The following is a 20,557-nucleotide window of genomic DNA, read 5'->3' as shown; positions in this document are numbered from 1 at the left end:
AATGACGGAGATAGAGTTTTGAAGGATTTTTCGGTGAAGGGGGAGAGAAAGTTTCGAAAAGGGGGAGAGAGAGTTTCGAAAAGGGGGAAAGAGAGTAGAGTTTCTGAAAAACGCCAAAAAGTTTTTGAAAATTATTCCAAAAATGCCCTCCAAAACAAAATGAATCTTTAAACAAAATTTAATAAAAACAACCAATGACAGTAAGACACATGTTGTTGTCAAATTGTTGTCAAAAATCTGTTGTTGAAGAAACGTTTTCCTTTAAAAATATGACCATTAGGAGAGAGACATGATAGTTGATAGGGAGATGCATGATGCTTCGAACTTCATGCCATTTAGAAAACGAAATTTCAGATGCTATGAGCCATTAAATCTAACTTTATCTAATGACCAAAGATGATTTTCAGGGAGGCTCTCCTTATTTATAAATTGTGGTGGGCCTCTCCATCATTTTCACCATTGTTTTCTCGTCTTCTTATGATAACCTAGCGTCTAACTCTTTCTTTTCTTTCAGGTAACAATGTCAATTATCTTTGTATCATCGTCTGAGAAGTCTGAAGGAAAGGGTGACTACGGGTACGTAGACAACGACTCTTCTTCGTCGTTGGTGTCATTAACGACTCGTCCTCCATCTTAGGATCAATCAAGAGATATGTAGATTTAGATGATGAGTTGTTAATGTAAATAGGAATAAGATCATGTCGCTTAACGACGAGGATACTATCATAGCAATAAAGATTGATGTGATAGAGGAGGGGGATGGTTTCGCATGGCCATTGCCAGTTGTGCCAAGCTATGATTGGGCATCCCGCGAGGTGGGGAAGTTTGTGTCCAACTTCAACACGGGTGGGGAATTTGGGTGGTTCACTAAGCATATCCCACTCTTGAAGGCTGTAGATAACGCTCGTTTCTTCAAACTTATAGTTTGCAAGAAAAATGATCGGATGTACCATGGGAAAATGATCGCTTCACATGATTTCTTCTTCAAGTATTCCAGCTTGTTAAAGGACCTGCTTGTCCACCCAACTTTCAACGAGTTCCAAATAAGTGTGTTGAGGGAACTCAACGTAGCTCGTACTCCACTACACTCGAATGGGTGGAGCTTTGTGCAGGCCTTTAAGGTATTGTGTTCAACGCTAGACCTCACTCCAACTCCTCTCATATTTCTTCATTACTTTTGTACCCGCCCGAATGCCAAGAAGAGCTAGATGTCTCTTATCTCCATTAAGTGGAAGTGGTTGTTCATTGTGTTCAACGCCTCCTTTATGGGATTAAAACCGGGTACCTTAAGGTGGGGATAACAAATGTCCGTCGGGTTCAGTTTTACGAAAAGGTCGATCGACCAAAATTTCCTTCCTATTGGACATAGAACCCTAGGAAAGTGACCTTTTGGCACAAAACAATAATAATATCCGAAGAGCTGGAAGCAGTTAAAATAATCAACAAACTACACCATTGCCTCCCTTCCCGAAGTCTCATCAACCTTCTTAGGTCTAAAATCCTCAACAATGAGGTGTTTGGTACGATTTTATTTGCTTGCATGTATCGACTGATCATGGTTAACTTCACTAAATTCTTCATTTCTTTTCAATAATCATGTCTTCCTGAAATCCAAAGGAGGACCTTTTCACGAAGATCATCGTTCGGCTTGTGGCTGGTGGTGAAGACACCATGGGTGTTTGATCAAGTATCACACATTTTTGCCACCTGCGAATCCTCTCGATATCGTGTTGATATGACTACACAGCGAGCGGTCCCGACTTTTACTTCATTGAGAGTCATGGCGTCGTTTGGTCTTCAAGGAGTGTTGAGAGCGAATTCTCCTGTCGGGGCTTGTTCTATGCAAAGGGCTCTTATCCACCCACTTGGTCTTAACATATTTGTGAAGAAGACCTGAACGCATCAACTCTTCGATCTTGTCACGGAGAGTCGTACACTCCTCTATTGTATGCCTTATATTCTGGTAATCCCAACAATGTTTATTGTCATTAATATTTGTGGGGTTGACTTCTTTTTTGTGGAAGGAGGTAAGCAAAGAGCGCCTCCTCTAGAATCTTTACTTTAGGCGCATTGAGAGGGGTCTACTGATGGAAACGTGGTCCTCAAGGGAGGTCCTTTACCCATGACCCGCCCCCTTTTTGTTACCATCGCTAGGCTTTTTTCCCTCTTTTTTCTCACTAATTGCAACCTCCTATTGGTTCTTGTGGAACTCTCACATGTCTTTAACTCTCACATATTACACATCCTTCTTCCTCAGTTCGTCCATCGTCTTGGTTGGCCGCATACACAAGCTATCAGTAAATGGCCATGGTCTTAAGGTCATCAACACATGTTGTAATACAAACTCGTAACTAAGGTCCATGATTTTTCGAGAGGTCCTTTCATAACTATCCATTAAGATCCTCATCTTTCTCTTGCTTGAGGTTTATCAACACAAGGGTTGTTAGGCATTACAAATTGTTTGCCGAAGAGCAAGTAAACAGTTGCAAAGCTATCAACCGAGTTATGTGGCAAGGAATTGAACCATGCTAAGGCTTCTCCTTTGAGGGAGAGGGAGAAGGCTCTACACCACACCAGATCACTTACAATGTAGAAGGCAATATGTTTCACAAACATCCTTAAATGTTCGTCGAGGTCAGTTGAACCATCATACTTTTCAAAGGTGGGCGGGATCCACCGATCGGGCATGGGTGTCTTCATGATGGTTGGGGTGAAAGGTAACAAGTCAGCCATGTTGACCGTATATGAACAGAGGGGTCGCCCTTGCCTGCTCTCGTGCTGCCTTCTTGTGCGGTTTTGCATGCACAAATAAAGATTTGAATGCTCCTGCAGAAGGTACTCCAATGTCAAAATCAATAAAGATTCGAATGCTCAAATATTAATGGTGTATTAAATGCAATCATCTAACTTCTTACTTCTTACTTATATTTATAGATTTCAGAATAGACTTTTGATTAACAATGACTTAATTATGATTCAATTGGTAATAATCAATATTTATCTTAAGTTACTCATAATTAAAAATTAAAATTAATCTTTTGTGGACTAACCATTCGATCTGTTTCTTACCGTGTGTCAGAACCCTTAAAAACCTTGTGTGAGTGGAAGCCAGGTGTTAGTGAAAATCAGAAAATGGAAGACAGGTGTGAGCGGTTGAGTGGCCGATCGGTTTTGACGGTAGTTTATAAGTTAAAGTTTTCAAAATTCGTGCCACTTTTCTGCATGCACCATTCTCTCCCAAATATTCTGAGTTCTTCATTGCTCCTACTTCTCTCTACAATCTTCTTCTTCTCTCTATAAAATCTTACCCTTTTCTTCTTCCAATCTTCAATCAAACCACGTCGGAGTCTTCCTGGTGCTAAGAGCTTCACTTTGCACCGATCAAGTTGCTGGTTTAAGTTGGTAAGTTCATTCCTCTCTCAGCAATGTTGTTTTCTTTCACATGCAAATCGAGTTTCTGGTTGCATGAGTTTGCCATCTCATTCTGAGCACACTTCTGGTCTTTTGTTTGGTTAAGTTTCATAAATCGTGACCGTAGGAGACAAAGAATTCTGGTGGTGAATTATCTTATACAAATTGTGAGCGTTCGGCTAAGCTTAAGAGGTAAGGGAAGCTTATAAAATTTGATTATGATTCTTGTTCTGAATGGTTGTATGTTGGTTTGATTATTTGATGAACATGAAGTAATGATGCTAATGTATGTTGTTTATATGAGTGGATGATTTATAACTGAGGTAGACTGGGTTGAGATAGAGTTTGATCTTCAATCTGTAGCTTTCTATATAATCCTGTGTTTGACACTGAAAGTCATTATTGACCGTTCAGTTTTCCTTTGAGAGTTCGGTCTAAACTGAATTCTTCTTCTGTAGAGAATTTAGTTAATGACCGATCGATTTTATATTATGATATATGTAAATGAGTGTTCGGTCTACGTATAGCTTCTCCTTTGTACTTCTTAAATCAGCTTAGTTAAAATATTCAAAAATACCTAAATTCTTAAATATTATATTTATCCATTGTTGAAAATAAATCATATGAAATTGTAATTAGAATATATTCCTTCATTGTAAAAACTTTCCTTATCATTCAGTCAATTTTAAGTAGATTTATTTTATAGTATTTCACATATTTCTTGGATTCTGTCTAGTAAAGATCTTGCGATCAAAGTTGTTGTGTATTCAGTAGTCTTTTCTTATTATTATAAGTGTTAGGCTTATGAAGAGTTTTGTCTCCCCTGGACCGTTCGGTCCTATTTGGTGGATAAGTGAAAGACCGTTCGATCTTACACTAAGTGTTTGGTTAGATTAGTTTAAAAAGTATTTATCTCGTTTGGTCTTGCTTCTAACATGGAATATTGTTCCTTGATTCAGTTTGAATGTATTGATAATGAAGTATGATGACTTTAAAGTATGATGTGATTTGAATGATATGGATATGAAAGGATATTCCAGGGAGGAATATCTCAAGAATTGTTATGGATTGGTAAAGTATGAATGTGGTCATGCTAAGGTGGCGTTTATCCTGATATTCTATGATTATTTATTCTCTAGTAGAGAAGAGTAAATCATGTGTGAGAATGACAGGAGGTCCTAGTTCATAAGGTTAAGATGAGCGATGTAAGAACGGACTAACCTCGGGTGACAGTTGTTGAGACATCCCAGCTACTACATCACCCGTGTGCAAAAATGTCGTAGCTACACAAAATTCATACAGTCCGAATAGTCAGAGTCAAGTGGTCGTTCATTGCATGCATTAATGTATGATTGGTGGATTGATTGAATTATAGAATTATATCAGTTTGATGTGAATTTTATGTGTATTGAATTAATTAAATTACGTAAACTTACCCTATTTCTTGTCTTGTCTGTTTTGTCCTTCATGTTGTCGTTTTCTGTTGCAATGATCATCCTGTGGATGTGAGTAGAAGGAGAGGAGTTGCTGGAAGAGGCTCTTGAAGAAGTGGAGGTTAAGGCCGAACCATAGAATCGTTCGGTAGTTATAGTTATTTCGTTTTGTATATCCGTTCGGTTTAAGGTTGTTTTGTTGAAACCGTTCGGTCAAGTATTTAGCTTTGTAAAGTTTAATTTCTGTGGTATTTTGTAAGGTTGTTCGATCATAAGCGTATCCTTGCTCTCTAAACTGAACTATAATATTATTAATATGTGAGTATTCTATGATAGTATTTTATAGTGTATTTTTTGGATGTTACACCTTCATAAAAAAAATACTCTTTTGAAGAAATGATCGTTCAATGTATCATTCGGTACAACTTTTAGCGTTACATCTATATTCGTAACTTTTTCTTAGTAAAACTTTTATGTCCATAAAAATAAGAAATCAAAAGAATTCTAATAATTGTCACTCTTGGCATTCATTTAAAGCTTGAGTTAAAAAAAGCTCAACAATATTATATTTACAATTTGAAACAATGCAAAAGGTCGTTAAAATTTTTGAGAACGAAACACGTATATTTTCATCTTTCATCAAATTAAAAACTCAAGTTTTAAAAGTAAAATGTTTAAACCATTTTAAAAAATATATAATTAAAAAATTCTGATGGATGCGAAATTGACACGACAAAGAATTTTATTATATTATTTAAAAGATATAAGTTATTGTAACATCCCAAAATTATACAGTCATCAACTATATACTTAGAATAATCACATATATTAATAATTCAAAACAGTTTTAAAACAAAAGGGAACGACAAAACGAAAGTGGCCGAACGACCTTTCATGTACATAATTCAACGAGCGTTCACAAAATAAAAGAGGACGAACGGTTTACAAAAACTACTACCGAACGTCCTAATATTTACACAATCAAAAAGAGCGCTCGTTCACAGCCGCTCACTATTCTAACCACTATATCTAAAAACCGAACGCCCTTACTGTTCGGCCTTCACTTCTACTTCTACGAGATTGGCGTCCTCCAAATTTTCTTCTTCCAGTGTTTCTTCCAGTAACGCCTCTCCGTCTGCTCACATCCACACGGATGATCATTGCATAGACAAGACGAAAGTTCAGGGACGAACGACAACACAAGTAAATAACACAGGGTAAGCTTATTGAATTTAATTCAATCCAAAACATACATTTCATACATATCAAATCCAGCAAGTAAGTTCACAACATATACATTCAATTCATACATAAATTTCATTCAAAAATCCTGATACTAGACCGACCGTCCGGACTGTATGAATCCTGTGTAGCTAAGGCGTCCGTGCACTCAGGTGGGGTAACTGGAATGCTCATCAGTAGCCACCTAAGGTTAGTCTGTTCTGTCCAAGTTACAGTTATGGACTAGACCTCCTGCCATTCCCACGCATGACCTGCTCCTCTCTACTTGAGAACGAGCATTCACGGAATATCAGGATGGATCACCATCTAAGCTTACCACTTTCATACTTACAAATCTCAATATTCATTCAAGAGTCGTTCCACCCTGGAACGCTCGTTCAAATCCACAATCACAATTTTAGTTCTCATAGTGTTCGCACATCTTAATTCATCCTCTTAAATACATTTTCATTCTATGTTCCACTTTCTTAAAAAAGACGAACGTTCATCCCCCTTCATAATGAGGACAACCGTGGAGAACAAAACAGAAGAATTTACTCCGTTCCAAAACAGAATAGAATTAATTACCAAATAGATGGACGACCTGTATTAATCAAGGTTACTCGACACTGTCGGTCGACACAGATGGATGATCTGTAGTCACAAGGGTGATCGACACAGTAGGTCGACACAGATGAATGATCTGTAGTACCAAGGGTGATCGACACGGTAGGTCGACACAGATGGATGATCTGTAGTAACAAGGGTGATCGACACAGTAGGTCGACACAGATGAATGATTTGTAGTACCAAGGGTGATCGACACGGTAGGTCGACACAGATGGATGATCTGTAGTAACAAGACTGATCGACACGGTAGGTCGACACAGATGGATGATCTGTAGCAACAAGGGTGATCGACACGGTAGGTCGACACAGATGGATGATCTGTAGTAACAAGGGTGATCGACACGGTAGGTCGACACAGATGGATGATCTATAGTAACAAGGGTGATCGACACGGTAGGTCGACACAGATGGATGATCTGTAGTACCAAGGCTGATCGACACGGTAGGTCGACACAGATGGATGATCTGTAGTAACAAGGGTGATCGACACGGTAGGTCGACACAGATGGATGATCTGTAGTACCAAGGCTGATCGACACGGTAGGTCGACACAGATGGATCGACACAACTCATCCTCACCCAGAATTCTTTCCAAATGAAAGTATTCCAATTCAAAGAAGTTTACTAGAACACCAACGGTCAAGAACCGTTTAACGTCGAACGTACATTATCATATGGGAGTTTATATTCAGAGTTTCACTTACATTCGTTCATTTCTCAGCATATACATATTTCACATTTTCAAATACTCATATCATGGTACAATTTCATATTCACCATATTTCAACTCATACATCAGAATCAAATATCACAGATCATGCTTCACGAAACTCTCAGAACATCCATACGACACAAACAAAAGCATACGACTTAAATTTAATAAGCTTCCCTTACCTGGATAGCAGTGTACGCCCTAATGCAAAAGTTGGGTTTGTCTCTTAGAGCGTTCTACCCTCAGTTTCACTAGACACTTTCACTTGATCTAGATACCAAAATCAGAAATTACTCAGTTACAGTCCATGCATGAACCGAGAGCATGGTTTCGTATGAAACCCTAAATGGACAACTACTAGAGAAGGGAACTTACCAGCTTAGATTCCAATTCTGTTCGGTCCAAAAGGAAGATCACTGCTGGACGAACGTTCCTACGGTTCTGAAATGGAATTCAGAGAAGAGCTTGGTGAGTTACAGTAGAGAGAAGTTTGGGAGGTTCTAGAGAGATGGAGGAGAAGAAGAAAAGTCTGAGTTTGGAAGAGAAGAAGGTGCGCGTAGAGAGTGGGAGATTTTCCAGAAAATTTTTTTTTGTTCAAAACCCACTGTCAGACGGACGAGCGTCCCTCTACACAACACCTGCGCTCCACCACTGATTTCAGAAGTTTCCACTTTGACAAGTGGCGCACATGCACGGCTCGGTGGTGGATTTTCAATGTACTGGACGCGTGGCTCGAAGCATTAATGGGAGCAAAGAGGTGAATCATCATTGAATTAAATGGAATGTGACAGTTATTAAAATCTATAAATTAAGTTTTAATCATTAATTATAAAAAATAATTTCATACATAAAAATAATTATATTTTAATTTATTCAATTAAAAATATTAATTATTCAATTAAAAACTTATAAGATATTTACATCATAAGGACACTTTTATTATATATATTATAATGGGTCAAGATTCTCATTGTCTACTTGAGCTATCTTGCCACATGCTATTTTAATAGGGTTCTTCCTGCACCCTATCAAATTTCTTGCTGCACTCCATCATAAAAATATTTGAAAATTTTGATCTGGAATAGGGGTGTGGTTTTTCCAGAATCGATGAGTGTCTTCTGGAAAATTATTTCCGAAATTGGTCTAATATGTTCTGACAAGTAAAATCCTAAAATTCACATATTAATGGTGTCTAAGAAGAAATTTGATAGGAGACATGAAGACAGTCCTTTAATATGTTACTAGTATACTGGACCAAGAACAAATAATCAAGTTAACCCCTAATGAAAAACAAAATGAAAATACACTAATTTCCTTGTGTATTATAGCCCCTTAATCTCTTTTATCATTTAATTATGCTCAAACCAATAATAAAAATATGCAAACATGATAAAGATATTAAAGTATGAGTTTCCAATGTAAAAAAGTTTTACATTTATGTTAACTAATATTGAATATAATATATTATAGTATGTTAAAATATTAATAAATATAGGTCTTACTATTCTTTGATAGTTATAATACAGTATAGACCAATTAAATTCTAAAGTTATAAACTTACATCTGGTACTATAATTGCACAAAATTCTAAGGTAGTGCAAGTATATATGAGATATAAATATATATAGTAGTTTATCAAATTGCTTTTACGCAAAGTTAAAATCAAGTTAACAAATAAAAAGGTGCTAAAGAATAGTCATTTACATTTGCAAGGGACAAGAGCATCATAGGCTTTTAATAATATCAAAACCTCATTCTCCTTTTATCTTCAAAAAGACAATCAAAATTATTCCTTTTCATTTGATTTTTCAAACCAAAAAGTGGAGTTGATTATAGTTCTAGCTTTCTAAAATTTCATTAAACAGAAGATGACATTACATAGTTCAACAATTAGATTTTCAATTTTTCAGTTTATAAAAAGCTATTAAGGAGAGTAAGTATTAAACACTTATAATTATTACCTCTGTCAACTTTTTATAAAACTGAATTAACAAATCTAATCTTTGAATTATATAACATCATCATGATCACTATACACCTCATGTGCATGTGTGCATCTATGAAAAAAGAAATCCTTATTGTGCTCATGACTTCTTCCTACCTCTTGAACCCCCAGAACTTTCAACACAGAAACAAAACACACAAACGTATATATATACATATATGTTTATGTATATGTATATATATGTGTATGATACGACTCTTGACAAATCTGATGAGTTATAGAACATAAATGAACTATGAAATTGCAGAAGCATTAAACAAAAAGAAGACTCAACCATTACTTTTTGCAAAATGCAGGTACAACCCAATATACTTAATTACATTAGGCCTTAGCAATCTGCGACATTGAAAGCTATCAAAACACGTAGAGTTCGGCCAATTCCTCCAAAGACTCAGAACTAAACTTAGGATCTGCATTTTCTAGCATCCACAAAAGATGATCAAAGAGAACCACCTCACAGTTCACCACCAAAACACTACTCTCATCACTACCCTTTGGCTTTGACTTGTTGATAAGTTCATTCAGAAGAGGATGATTCAGATACTTTTTGCTGATCACATACCGTTTTCTTGTGCTACCAACAAACACTGTTTCACAATGTTCATCTTCTTGCATGCCATGGCCACCCCATATGTCTTCTTTTGTGGATTTGGACCTCAGGCTACTGTATGATGAAGATCTCCCTAGCTGCCTTGACAAACTCTTGCATTTTCTGAGTAAAAGATTGATCTTTTTCATGCTTCTTTTTCTTCTGGTGTGTGTGTGTTTATTTCATATTTAAATGAGGGAGAGGGTTGGTTAAGAAGAAGAACCAATGGATGATGAAGAGAAAGAGGGACAAAGAGACTTAAAATACACTCACAAAAAGTGTGTGAGGTACTTTTACTGAGAGAAGTGGGTGCAAAGTCATTGTTTTCCGGTGCTGAATTGTGGGGTCAGTTTGCAACCAAACATTTTTAGTGACACAAACAAGTCATCTTTTGATAAAATTTTAGGCTAATAGTTTTAACCTTCAACCACATCAGACAATCAGACACAACTGAAGCTCTGGTCACTCATCACTGATCATGGCATCCATTGTTTTTCTAAAACCATCTGCTTCTCAGCAAGGACTTCAACCCCACTACTAGTGCCCATGTCACCCCAAAGGGAACAGTTTCAATTAAACAAACAAAAAAGATTCATAGAATGGAACATTTTGCTAAATTGTTCATATTTTTTTCATAAAAAATGTGATTGAATGTGATTTTAGCAGATACAAGCCTGCGACAAATTTAATAGTACTGACAGACATAAGTGTTGATTTGTGCTTTAAATGAAAATAACTTTTGATACATCACACAGACTAGAGAAAACTCAGTGTACTGATGTGTCAAGGTACAAATTGTAAAAGATGCTTAATGCATTAGCATAAATAATGAGTATCAAATTTTCACTTTTCCTGACAAAACTCAGTACCAAACTTATTACTGCACCATATATAAGCAGAATTGGGAAGCCTTGAAAGAATTTGAGTTTCAATTTTGAGGTGAAATATTAAGTTGCTTGTAAGCACTTTTACAAAACAGGGTTGGTTGGACTGTTCAAAGAATCTAGTCTCTTCTGTGGTACAAGGAACATGGTCATTCCATAAGCTCTTATCATCTTTGCTACTCTACAAACCAATAAGATTGGTGCATGACATGGATACTCCAAGATAACATTTAAGATAAGAAGAGTCAGTATTCTGACATGTATTTAAAATGTGCTATTTCGCAAAGATGTTTTTGTTTCTATGTTCTAAATATCTTTATGGTTTCATCAAATATAGAAACTGGGAGCCATGACATTAATGTCCCACAGGAATGGACCCTTGACTAGGCTCTCTGTCTTGTGTGGCAGATGCTTAAGGTTGTCCCAAAACATCTCACTTTCTTTATTTCTGACTTTAGGGCCTTCTTTGTTTTTGGTTTCAATTAGAACACTGTAATTGTTCCAACCAAAGATGGTAGGAGTAAACAATGGGTTGCAGTAGTTCAATAATTATTTCATTGTTCAACTTGCAGGCACAACTCATCCAAAGCTTACGCTAACACTAAATTTTGTCCAGTTCTAAAACCCATATCTAAATGGTTCTTTGTCTTTTAACATTATTTATACTTTTCAATATTTGAAGCATAAAGATAGGCTTAATTACTTAATTTTAGTGAACCATGTATGAGATCAAATGTTTGCTCTATGCTGTGAAGTATCATTTTAATCAATGAAAGCTCAACTTCTTGAAAAGTAGTATATCTCTTCATTTAACTATTTGAGATAACAAATATCCATCTTCACCTTATGCTAAATTCAATGAAAGCCTTCAAGATTTAAATTCTAATAAGTAACTAGTTGACTATTCAAATTGTGTCGAAAATCTTGTATCAATTAGATATTTTATAAGTTGATTTGATAAAAGTGAATTAAATTTAAAGTTCACTTATTAATTAAGATGGTATTAGAGTTATAAGAATTTACCTTAGTTGAAATTTGGATCTATATAATTTTCTCGATTCTCACCTTCGAGTAAAGAGGTATGTTGGAGAAAAATCTTACTTTACAAAACTAATTTTATGAAAATGAGTTAAGTTTAAACCTTTATCTTAATAAGTTGTTTATATGATTATGCAGATTGGATTTAGTTATCTCTTGGTAACTTCAACTTTAAATGAAGATAAAGATATTTACAGTTTCTTCCCTATCAACACAAGATGATGCACTTCCCTTAACAATAAAACATGAGCATCCTCTACAATTTGTGATGACAACCAAATGGTTTCACTTGTTTTAGATTCTTTAAAAAATGTAAGAATTCCCAACTGATTTCATCTTACATAATGCATAGAAAGCTTCACAAATTAGATATTGATTAAAGACATGTAAAGAATACTTGGTTTAATTTATAATTGGCACAAGAATAGGTGCAAAATGCATAATCAATTAGGTGGATAAAGGTATAGTTGCCAGGTAAGTTTCACATAACAGAACAAGTTTATGAATGACAGAAGCAATGGAATTTATGATAGGAAGCATTTTGAAATGGAGTCAAAGAAGTAATGAGATAAGTGGGACACCTTTGGTGTAATCCATGGCTTTCCACATTTGGTATCTAGTTGATATTGAGCCAGCTAAGGATTGACACAACACAAATACAACAAAGGTTTTATCATTATCAAATATCTTCAACAATAGAAAATCTCTCTCTCAAGGAACTTCAATTTAAACACCAATAATTTATGTAGATTTCCAACTCATTATTGATTAAAAACTTCTAAGGTACTAATAATCCTTATGCAAGTTGCCACAAATTTTTCAATTATTGATGTTTCTTGCTTTTTCCCAATTTTTAGAATACTTTTTTTTTCTTTTTTTTTTATATATAAAGTTGTGTTAGACCCATCTAATCTAAGTCCAGTCAAGTGGAATTGTTTAAAATGTTTATTTCTTTTTTCTTATTAGATTCTCAATTTCATATTAAGGATAAAAAAAACTCACGTAGGGTACAAGTAGCAATTATCTCATATTTATCTTGTGAGGAAAAATATATATGTCTTATTATTTCTTTTATTTGTCTGTTTACTTGTGAGGTAGGTACCTATGAATTGTTTTATACTATGGATATTTATAAATCATTTTAAATTTTTTATTTTAAATAATATTTTTTAAATTTTTCTTTAAAATACAAATGTAAATAGTTTTTTGTTTATCCTAAAATATAATCCAAATAAAATAGCATCATAAAATACTGGTGTAAATAAATTTTTCCTTTCTACGAAAAATAAATAAAAAAAAGTTATATATACAACAAAGTATGAAGTTAAATGAAATTAATCTCTTTAAAAACAATTTTGATTCAATAAATCTAGATAAAAATATGAATCTATAAAGTTAAATTCTAAACAATTTTTCAGTTGCTAATATTTTTTTCTTATAAATAACTTTATTACGATAGTTCGATTTAACAAAATTCAAATAAAAATTATTAACTACTTCATTGTTAAGATTAAAATTAATAATAAATAAGATTTTATTAGTTGATATAAAATGAAAATTATAAATAAATATATATGGGTGAGTATTTGTGAGTATGGATAAACACAACTTGTGTCTACCTTATCAAAAGATAATTAAAATAGTCATAGAGATGTGCTATTAATGGATATCCATTATAAATATCTACTTTTATATTTATTGTGAAGTCTACGTGCAAATAACAACAAGAATGATTTTTTGTTGTTGTGATCTCTACTTGAGATCTTGTTTAAAGAAAATCAAACTCAAAGAAATACTAATATTTTTAAAAATAATTTATTTCCTTGAGATTTTATATGGTTCAATGAACTATGCTTTTTGATGGTTAGATGTGTCATTTTGACTGAAATGTTTGGTCAAAAAAGAGAGAAAGAAAGCTGTAAATTTCTTGCAATCGTTTTCTAGCAAGAAAATGTACTGAAATGTTCTCTATGATTGCACCATGAAAATGATATCTCATCTTTAGTTTGATGCACAAAAACTATCACATGACAATCCAAAATGACAAGAAGATGATACATTAATTTCCTTTCAAACAAGTTATTTTTCACCCTTTTAGTCCAACCACTTAATTTGTTAGTAATCTAACACAAACTTGTTCTATTCAAGTCAATGAAAAATACAAAATTTTTAGCTTAAAATCTTCCTTCAAACTAGTGCCTTATATTGCACACTAAATCACTATAATTGATGAAGTTTATGCTTTAAAGTTTGGACAAAAATTGAACATGTGTACCACACTCAACTCATTTCAGAAAATTGAAGCTTAATTAGAAATGTTTTGGTACACTCATTATTATGACCCTCATTTGTGCCAAACCATTTCAATTCTTTTGTTAGCATAAGAAACAACATGGAGAAGTAGGGTCAATTAGTATTAATAGTTTACCTAATCATCATCTTTAGATAATGATTAAGAAGTCCATCACTAACGACTTAATAATAAACAAATATTAAAAGTCACTTGCTGGTGACTATATATTTTTTAATAATTTTCCCTTGTTTGTAACTCCTTACTAATGGTTCTTAAGTTAATATTTTATTATGTTATAAATTTGGGTTTGGAGAGTTTTCAAATTGTGATGAAAAAAAATTTTAATTATTTTTTGGAAAATCATATTTGGTTCTCAAGTGTAATGTGTGTTTTTTTATCAAATTAAATCAAGATTTTTCTCTCTTGATCGATTATTCGTAAAAGGATCCTTTTTTATTAATACTTAATTTTTTCAAAGATAAAATATAATAAGATATTTATAACTGTTATCACTAAAATTATGATTTCACTAACTGCATAATTTGAAGAAGAAGAAAAATTAAATCCCTATAAACATCACTCCATTTAGTTTAAATGTTAAAAACTCATATAGCTTTAAATCCTTGATCTTTTTCAAATATTTTTTTAAATCGTCATCTTTAATTATAGTGAATTTTAACACTTCAAATAAAAAAAATTAAAAGTTTAAATTTAAACAATTATATTTTATATTTATATTAAAAATTAATTATCAAACAATATCATATTTTAGTTATAGTATATATGATGGATCTTTGATTTTAATTTCAAAATTAAAATAAAGTAAAAATTAATAAAATATGTTTTATTGAAGTTGTAAGAACCTAAAAAATAGAGTATTATAGTAGATAGGTGTATTAAAATAATGAGACCGAGTATTTTATTATAAAATAATCTTATAATAGAAATAGGATTTTCTAGAGCTCGGTTCATTATCTAAAATACCTCTATCTCTCTAAAACATTATCTTCTTCATTTTCTCTCACTTCTCTCTAACCTTTCTCACTCTTGGATCATCGGTTCAATGATCAGGAGGTGTCTAAATGATCCTTACGTCAAGGGCTACCAATCTGACTGATCAATTTGTTGAGTCGAGCAGGTAAGCGGTAAATCCCTTTCTTTGGTGTTTAAGATTATTGATACTGTGAAGAAGTTCTGTTTGCATGGATCAAGAGTTTCTCTTCTTCAATTCTTGACTCAATTTAGGTTCTAAGATTTCTCTTCTATCACCATTTGGTGATTTGTAGGTTTTTCTAGATTTTCCTTCTGGTACAAGCAACTATCAGGGTTTCTTTAAGCTGTACAAATTTTAGTTGAGGTAAGGGAAGCTAGATTCTTACTTTGATTGGTGATTGATTGTGTATGTGTGAAGACTATGTGACTATTATATGTATTGAAGTGAAATTAGGTTTTTGATGGTAGACGTAATGTATGCAATTGTGGTTGTTTGGAGTGTGAATGGATGAACCTTGAGTATGAACTGCACTGAATGATGTTTGGACTGTTTTGGATTATAGAATGTGATAAATCTGTGTTAACATTGGATGGGTGTGAATAGATGCAAATTGTCTTGGTTTAGGGCTATTTTAGATGAAGTGGATAATGAAAATTTGATTTAGAAGTTGGGTACTGAATTGGTCAGTTGGGGTAGGCTAGGTAGGTCATTTGAGACTTGTTAGGGTCCTTAAGTTTCTTAAAAATGTGCCAAAAGTGATAGAATTCAAATTGGGTTCATAGGTTGAGATTTGTTAGTTTTAGAAGCATAAATTAGTCATTAAACACTTTAGAATGAAGTTAACAGGGTTTAAACACTCTTGGTTGAGTATAATTAGGTGTATAACACAATCTAGGAAGGTTAGAAGTTGGGAAAAATTAATTACAATTGATCATTTTTTAGTGCATGTTCATAATTCTGCAGTTAGTGCTATAGAATTATGCAGACTCGTTGAGCGAGAGGAGTCGCTCAACGAGTGGCTAAGAGGTGCGACACACTATATGAACATTCACACAACGAGTAGAGTCGTTGAGCGAGAGATTAAAGTTTGGGAGCATTGTGTGTTTTATTCGATCAGCGAATGGGTTCGCTGAGTGAGTGAGTTAGGGGTCTGGACCACTGTCTCAGATCCCGATCAGCGAGATGGGTCGCTGAGCGAGGGTTTGGAGAGTTTGAACTACTGTTTGGAGGATTCGCCTTGCGAGTTGTGTTGTTGAGCGAGAGGTTGAAGTCTGGGAGCACTGTGAGTTTTATTCGATCAACAAATTAGGTCGCTGAGTGAGTGGTTTGGAGTCTGGAGATACCAGTTGTGGATTCACACAACAAGCACAATCGTTGAGCGAGAGAAATTTGGGGTCACTTAGCAAGGGTTCACTGAGAGACTAGTCCAGGTTTTAGTTTAGTCTTTTCTGTTTTATTTTTTTTATTGATGTGAGAGGTGTTTTGATTCAATTGAGAATGATGTATGAGTATATTTATTATTTAATATATTAAGTAATTCTTGTGAGTTAATATTTCTTTACTTATGAAACATGATTAGTGAACGTAACTCCATGGCTCAAGGTGAGATTTCATGGTAGTACCTTGGTTAATGATGTTGTTGTTGTATGAATTTATGGAGCTTTGAAATGGTGGTCTATTCCGACACTCTAATGATCATTCATTCTCAAGTAGAGAGGAATGATGCATGTGGTGAGAGTAGCGGGAGGTTCTTGTCTTTAGGCTTTGAGTTTAGCCTTGGCAATTGAAATGGACTAACCTTGTATGGTGTTGGGGAGTGCCAACTGTACCATACAAGTGAACAGACTACCAATAGTTCGACATTCATATAAAATCCATATGAGTTAGGTTGAGTATAAAAAGAATGGAGTGATTGGTGTGTATTGTATCCTCTTGAATTGAGGTTTGCATTGTGTATATAATTATATAAATATGAATCTCTCTTGTTGATCTAGCTTACCCTTCTGTTTGTTGTTTTATTTGTATGCTCTTATACTATTTTCTTAGTTATGATCATCTGGTGGGTATGGACAGAAAATAAATATGAATCTATTAGTGACTTATAATAGGAATCATGGATAAATCTTCAAATATTTAAACTTAATCATGATAAAATATGGTGATTTATGTGAGTATAATTTGCACACTTAGAGATCATAATTTTCCATATCAATTTTCTATATAAATATGCAGGCATTCAACTTTTCTCTTTACTTCTTTATTTCATAAGACAAAACCTTCTCTCCCATGAAAAATAAGTCCTTTTCTCATGAAGAGTTATTTTTTGTCTTCAGTTCAATGTAGTAAGACACACATGTGAAAGTTTGCATCTATGAATAGAACAAAAATAAAGGAACTTTAACAACACAAAATGAATAAGGAAATAATAAAGTACACAAAAGGAATGAGAAGAGTTAGGAGATGAAGAATGGCGTGAAACTTGAAGAAGACAACGAAAATTCTATATTTCCAAGAAAAGTTCAAAGTGAAGAATCAACACAAAACTCTTAAGAATCAAGACAAGATTAAAAAAACTTCCTTCACACATTGTCCAAAATTCTCTTTCAAAATCCAATATGTCAAAAAGTTCGTTTACAAATAATAGAGTGAGCTATTTATAACCTTTATGTTATGAAATTCTAAGTTTAAGTGAACTATAAAGGTGTTAAAATAACAACTAAATTCAAATTTAAAAACCTACTCTAGTTGACTAAAAATTGAAAAGGTAGAAAGATGGGAGAACTTGAATTTTAAAAATTCAAATATATCTTTAGATCAATGACTTATATTAGTCCATGCTTGAGTCACACTTTCCAAGATTATTTTGCATTTGTCATGTATAAATTTCTTGACTTTTCTATTTTGGTCAAAATTCACAATAGGCTTGTGAAGAATGGTTTGTTAAAATCTTGATCCAAGGTTTCTACTCATTGAGGAATTTAAAATCTCAACAATCTCCATTTAAAGGGTGAGTCCTTCTACATTGATACACTTTTAATCATAAGTACTTTTTTTATATTGTTAACAATATTTTTGATCTCCAGAAACGAAACCAAAAACTTGTTGATGGATCGACAAGTGTACCGAATCGCACAAGTAATATAAAATGGTAAGACCAAGTATTGTATCCCTGAAGACTCTCGGCACTAAATAGTTGTGTGATAACTCAATTAATTAAGACTTAAATAAAAAGAGATCATTGGTTTCAAATGCAAAGACAGAAAATTAAATATGAATGCAATTGATCAATAGTAGAGTAACACAGAGATGGACGGAGGTTGTTTATAAAATGAGATGATTATGTTGTTAGGGTTTGATTTCGCCAAGTTTACTCTCATGTATATAAGAATTCTTCTTTTTACATTAATATTAACGTCACTCACTAAATTACTTAGAACCCGATCCCTCGGCGCAATAAGTCTGCCTTAATTCCTAGTTCGTGCAATTCCTAGCGTTCCTAGAAAATTAAGTCTAAAGATCAAGAGCTTAAGACGACCAAGTACTCATACCCTCATCCTTGAGAAATATTACCCTTAGGAGAATTCAACAAGAACCTGAATTGTAAGGAACTTTCCGACACTCATGCAATTCATAAATCATGCTACTAAATGAGTTAAATAGAGCAAGCATTGAAACAGATGAATTCCCTAATAATTAATGAAAAAGTATATAAATTAAGAATCAATTCAAATACATGAGAGTTCACTAGGTTACATCATTCCCCAACAACAAATAGAGTTTAGTTCCCCATAGACATGGAGAAACTATATGAATAACGGAAAAGCATGAGATAGTGAAACCCTAAGAGTAGAAGAGGAAGCTTTCACCTCCAGATCCGCCTTCAAAGAGTAGAAGAGTGTGCTATTGTGTTGCTCCAGCTAGAGACACAAAACCTAGAGCGCCTGGGTCCTTTAAATAAAGTTTGAAAAGAGTAGAAATAGGGCCTGGTCCAAAAGAGTCGAAACAGAGCAAAAATTGGGTCGGATCAGCAACGCGCGACGCTCGGGTGGCCAATTTGGCCGCTCGGGCAATGGACGTCGATTTCCGTAGGGCTTGAGCCTTCAATTTCGCCCGAGCTTCGGGGGTCCGACGCTTGGGCAGCCTAGCCAGCCCGGGCGGCGGACGTCGATTTTTCCACGCCCAAGCCTCCTGCAGGTCGCCCAAGCTTCGTGCGGTTCCCTCTTCTGGTGCTTTTCTAGGCCTTTTTGAGCTCTATATCCTTAGCACTTCATCTCTGCTTCCTGTATTAACTCATTTTCTATCAAAACAAAGAGAATTAGTCATAAAATCATCAAATTCAACCTCAACTCTCTTATTCACACAACTTAATGAAAAAGCATAAGTCCAAGCAAGTTTCTAAGTCAAAAAGAGTGTATTTAGTATCAAAATTACATCATAGATAACGGTATTTTAAATCGTTATCATGTACCATCATTCATCTTAATCACTTTTAACCCAAAACATTAAGGTAATGATTTTATGGGCTTTCTACCTTATATATTGCTTAACTTTCTCTTTTTTACTTAATGTGAGACTTGAACTCACTTGGATTTCTAACAATCTCTTCCTCAAAGGTGAGTTTCTCATATATTGGTACACTCCCCTCGTAAGTATTCCCAACCACTGATCACTAAGATTAATCAAGCTTTGATACCATTTATGGATCTACCGAAGGAGGAGATTCACTAGAGACAAACAACACAAATGAAACATAAGTTCAATCACATAAAGAAATGATATCACTTTCAACCCAAAACTTTAAGACAATAGATTTATAAATCTTCCTTCTTATAAAGTTCTCAATTTTCTCATCACTATCTAACGTGAAACTTAGATTCACACTTAGAATCTCATCACTCCAAAAACTAAAAACCAGATCTTTTATTTTCTTCAAATATTTCGTTCAAATTGGCAAATTGTTTTTGAAAAGAAAAAATGTATTAAGATATAAATATTTTTAATATTTTCAAGAGATAGAAAATTCAAAAAAAAAACTGAAATTGTTTTTTAAACAAGGAGTTAATAGTAGGTTTGAACTGCTTTAAATTGATTATTTATTCTATCACTTTCATCGTTTATTTGATTTAGAAATATTTGTATCGTTATATATAAAGGGATATATTATTTAATAACTTTTTTGGTGTTATATTTTAAAGCGATAATTTTACTTTTTAATAAATAACAAATAATTTCTTTATTTAATAAAATAATTTATTGAATATATATATATATATATATATATATATATATATATATTAAATTGTATTATTTTAATATCATTGTCAAAATTATATATATTTTAAATTAT

At 33.7% G+C, this 20,557-nt stretch overlaps 2 protein-coding genes and 1 long non-coding RNA gene across 4 annotated transcripts; 1 reads left to right on the top strand and 2 right to left on the bottom strand.

The window, feature by feature from the left end:
* The first annotated feature begins 572 nt into the window (after window positions 1-572).
* On the top strand, window positions 573-5,172 carry LOC128196542 (uncharacterized). 2 transcript variants are annotated; one of them, XR_008248958.1, is made up of 3 exons: window positions 573-3,402; window positions 3,518-3,603; window positions 4,925-5,172. XR_008248958.1 is itself a non-coding variant. In XM_052877862.1 (2 exons), exons 1-2 carry the CDS (start codon window positions 699-701, stop codon window positions 4,994-4,996), a joined length of 495 nt encoding a protein of 164 aa, XP_052733822.1. In that variant the 5' UTR covers window positions 573-698; the 3' UTR covers window positions 4,997-5,172. The 2 variants fall into 2 exon arrangements, 1 of the variants encoding a protein (XP_052733822.1); XM_052877862.1 differs by lacking the exon at window positions 3,518-3,603 and having other exon boundaries at window positions 573-1,121.
* Window positions 5,173-5,759: 587 nt separating this feature from the next.
* On the bottom strand, window positions 5,760-8,088 carry LOC128196746 (uncharacterized). The gene is made up of 3 exons (XR_008249114.1): window positions 7,783-8,088; window positions 7,590-7,677; window positions 5,760-5,979 (listed from the first exon to the last, which is right to left on the bottom strand). It is a non-coding gene; the product is annotated as an uncharacterized LOC128196746 (long non-coding RNA).
* A 1,576-nt stretch (window positions 8,089-9,664) lies between these two features.
* On the bottom strand, window positions 9,665-10,290 carry LOC108319557 (auxin-responsive protein SAUR78). Its single transcript, XM_017550720.2, has one exon. It carries the CDS (start codon window positions 10,148-10,150, stop codon window positions 9,767-9,769), a length of 384 nt encoding a protein of 127 aa, XP_017406209.1. The 5' UTR covers window positions 10,151-10,290; the 3' UTR covers window positions 9,665-9,766.
* Window positions 10,291-20,557: the final 10,267 nt, after the last annotated feature.

The sequence above is a fragment of the Vigna angularis genome, chromosome 5 (assembly GCF_016808095.1).
Source record: "Vigna angularis cultivar LongXiaoDou No.4 chromosome 5, ASM1680809v1, whole genome shotgun sequence".
NCBI lineage: Eukaryota > Viridiplantae > Streptophyta > Magnoliopsida > Fabales > Fabaceae > Vigna > Vigna angularis.
The sequence above is the reverse complement of the archived record's forward strand: the minus strand, read 5'-3'. Positions and strand labels throughout refer to the sequence as shown.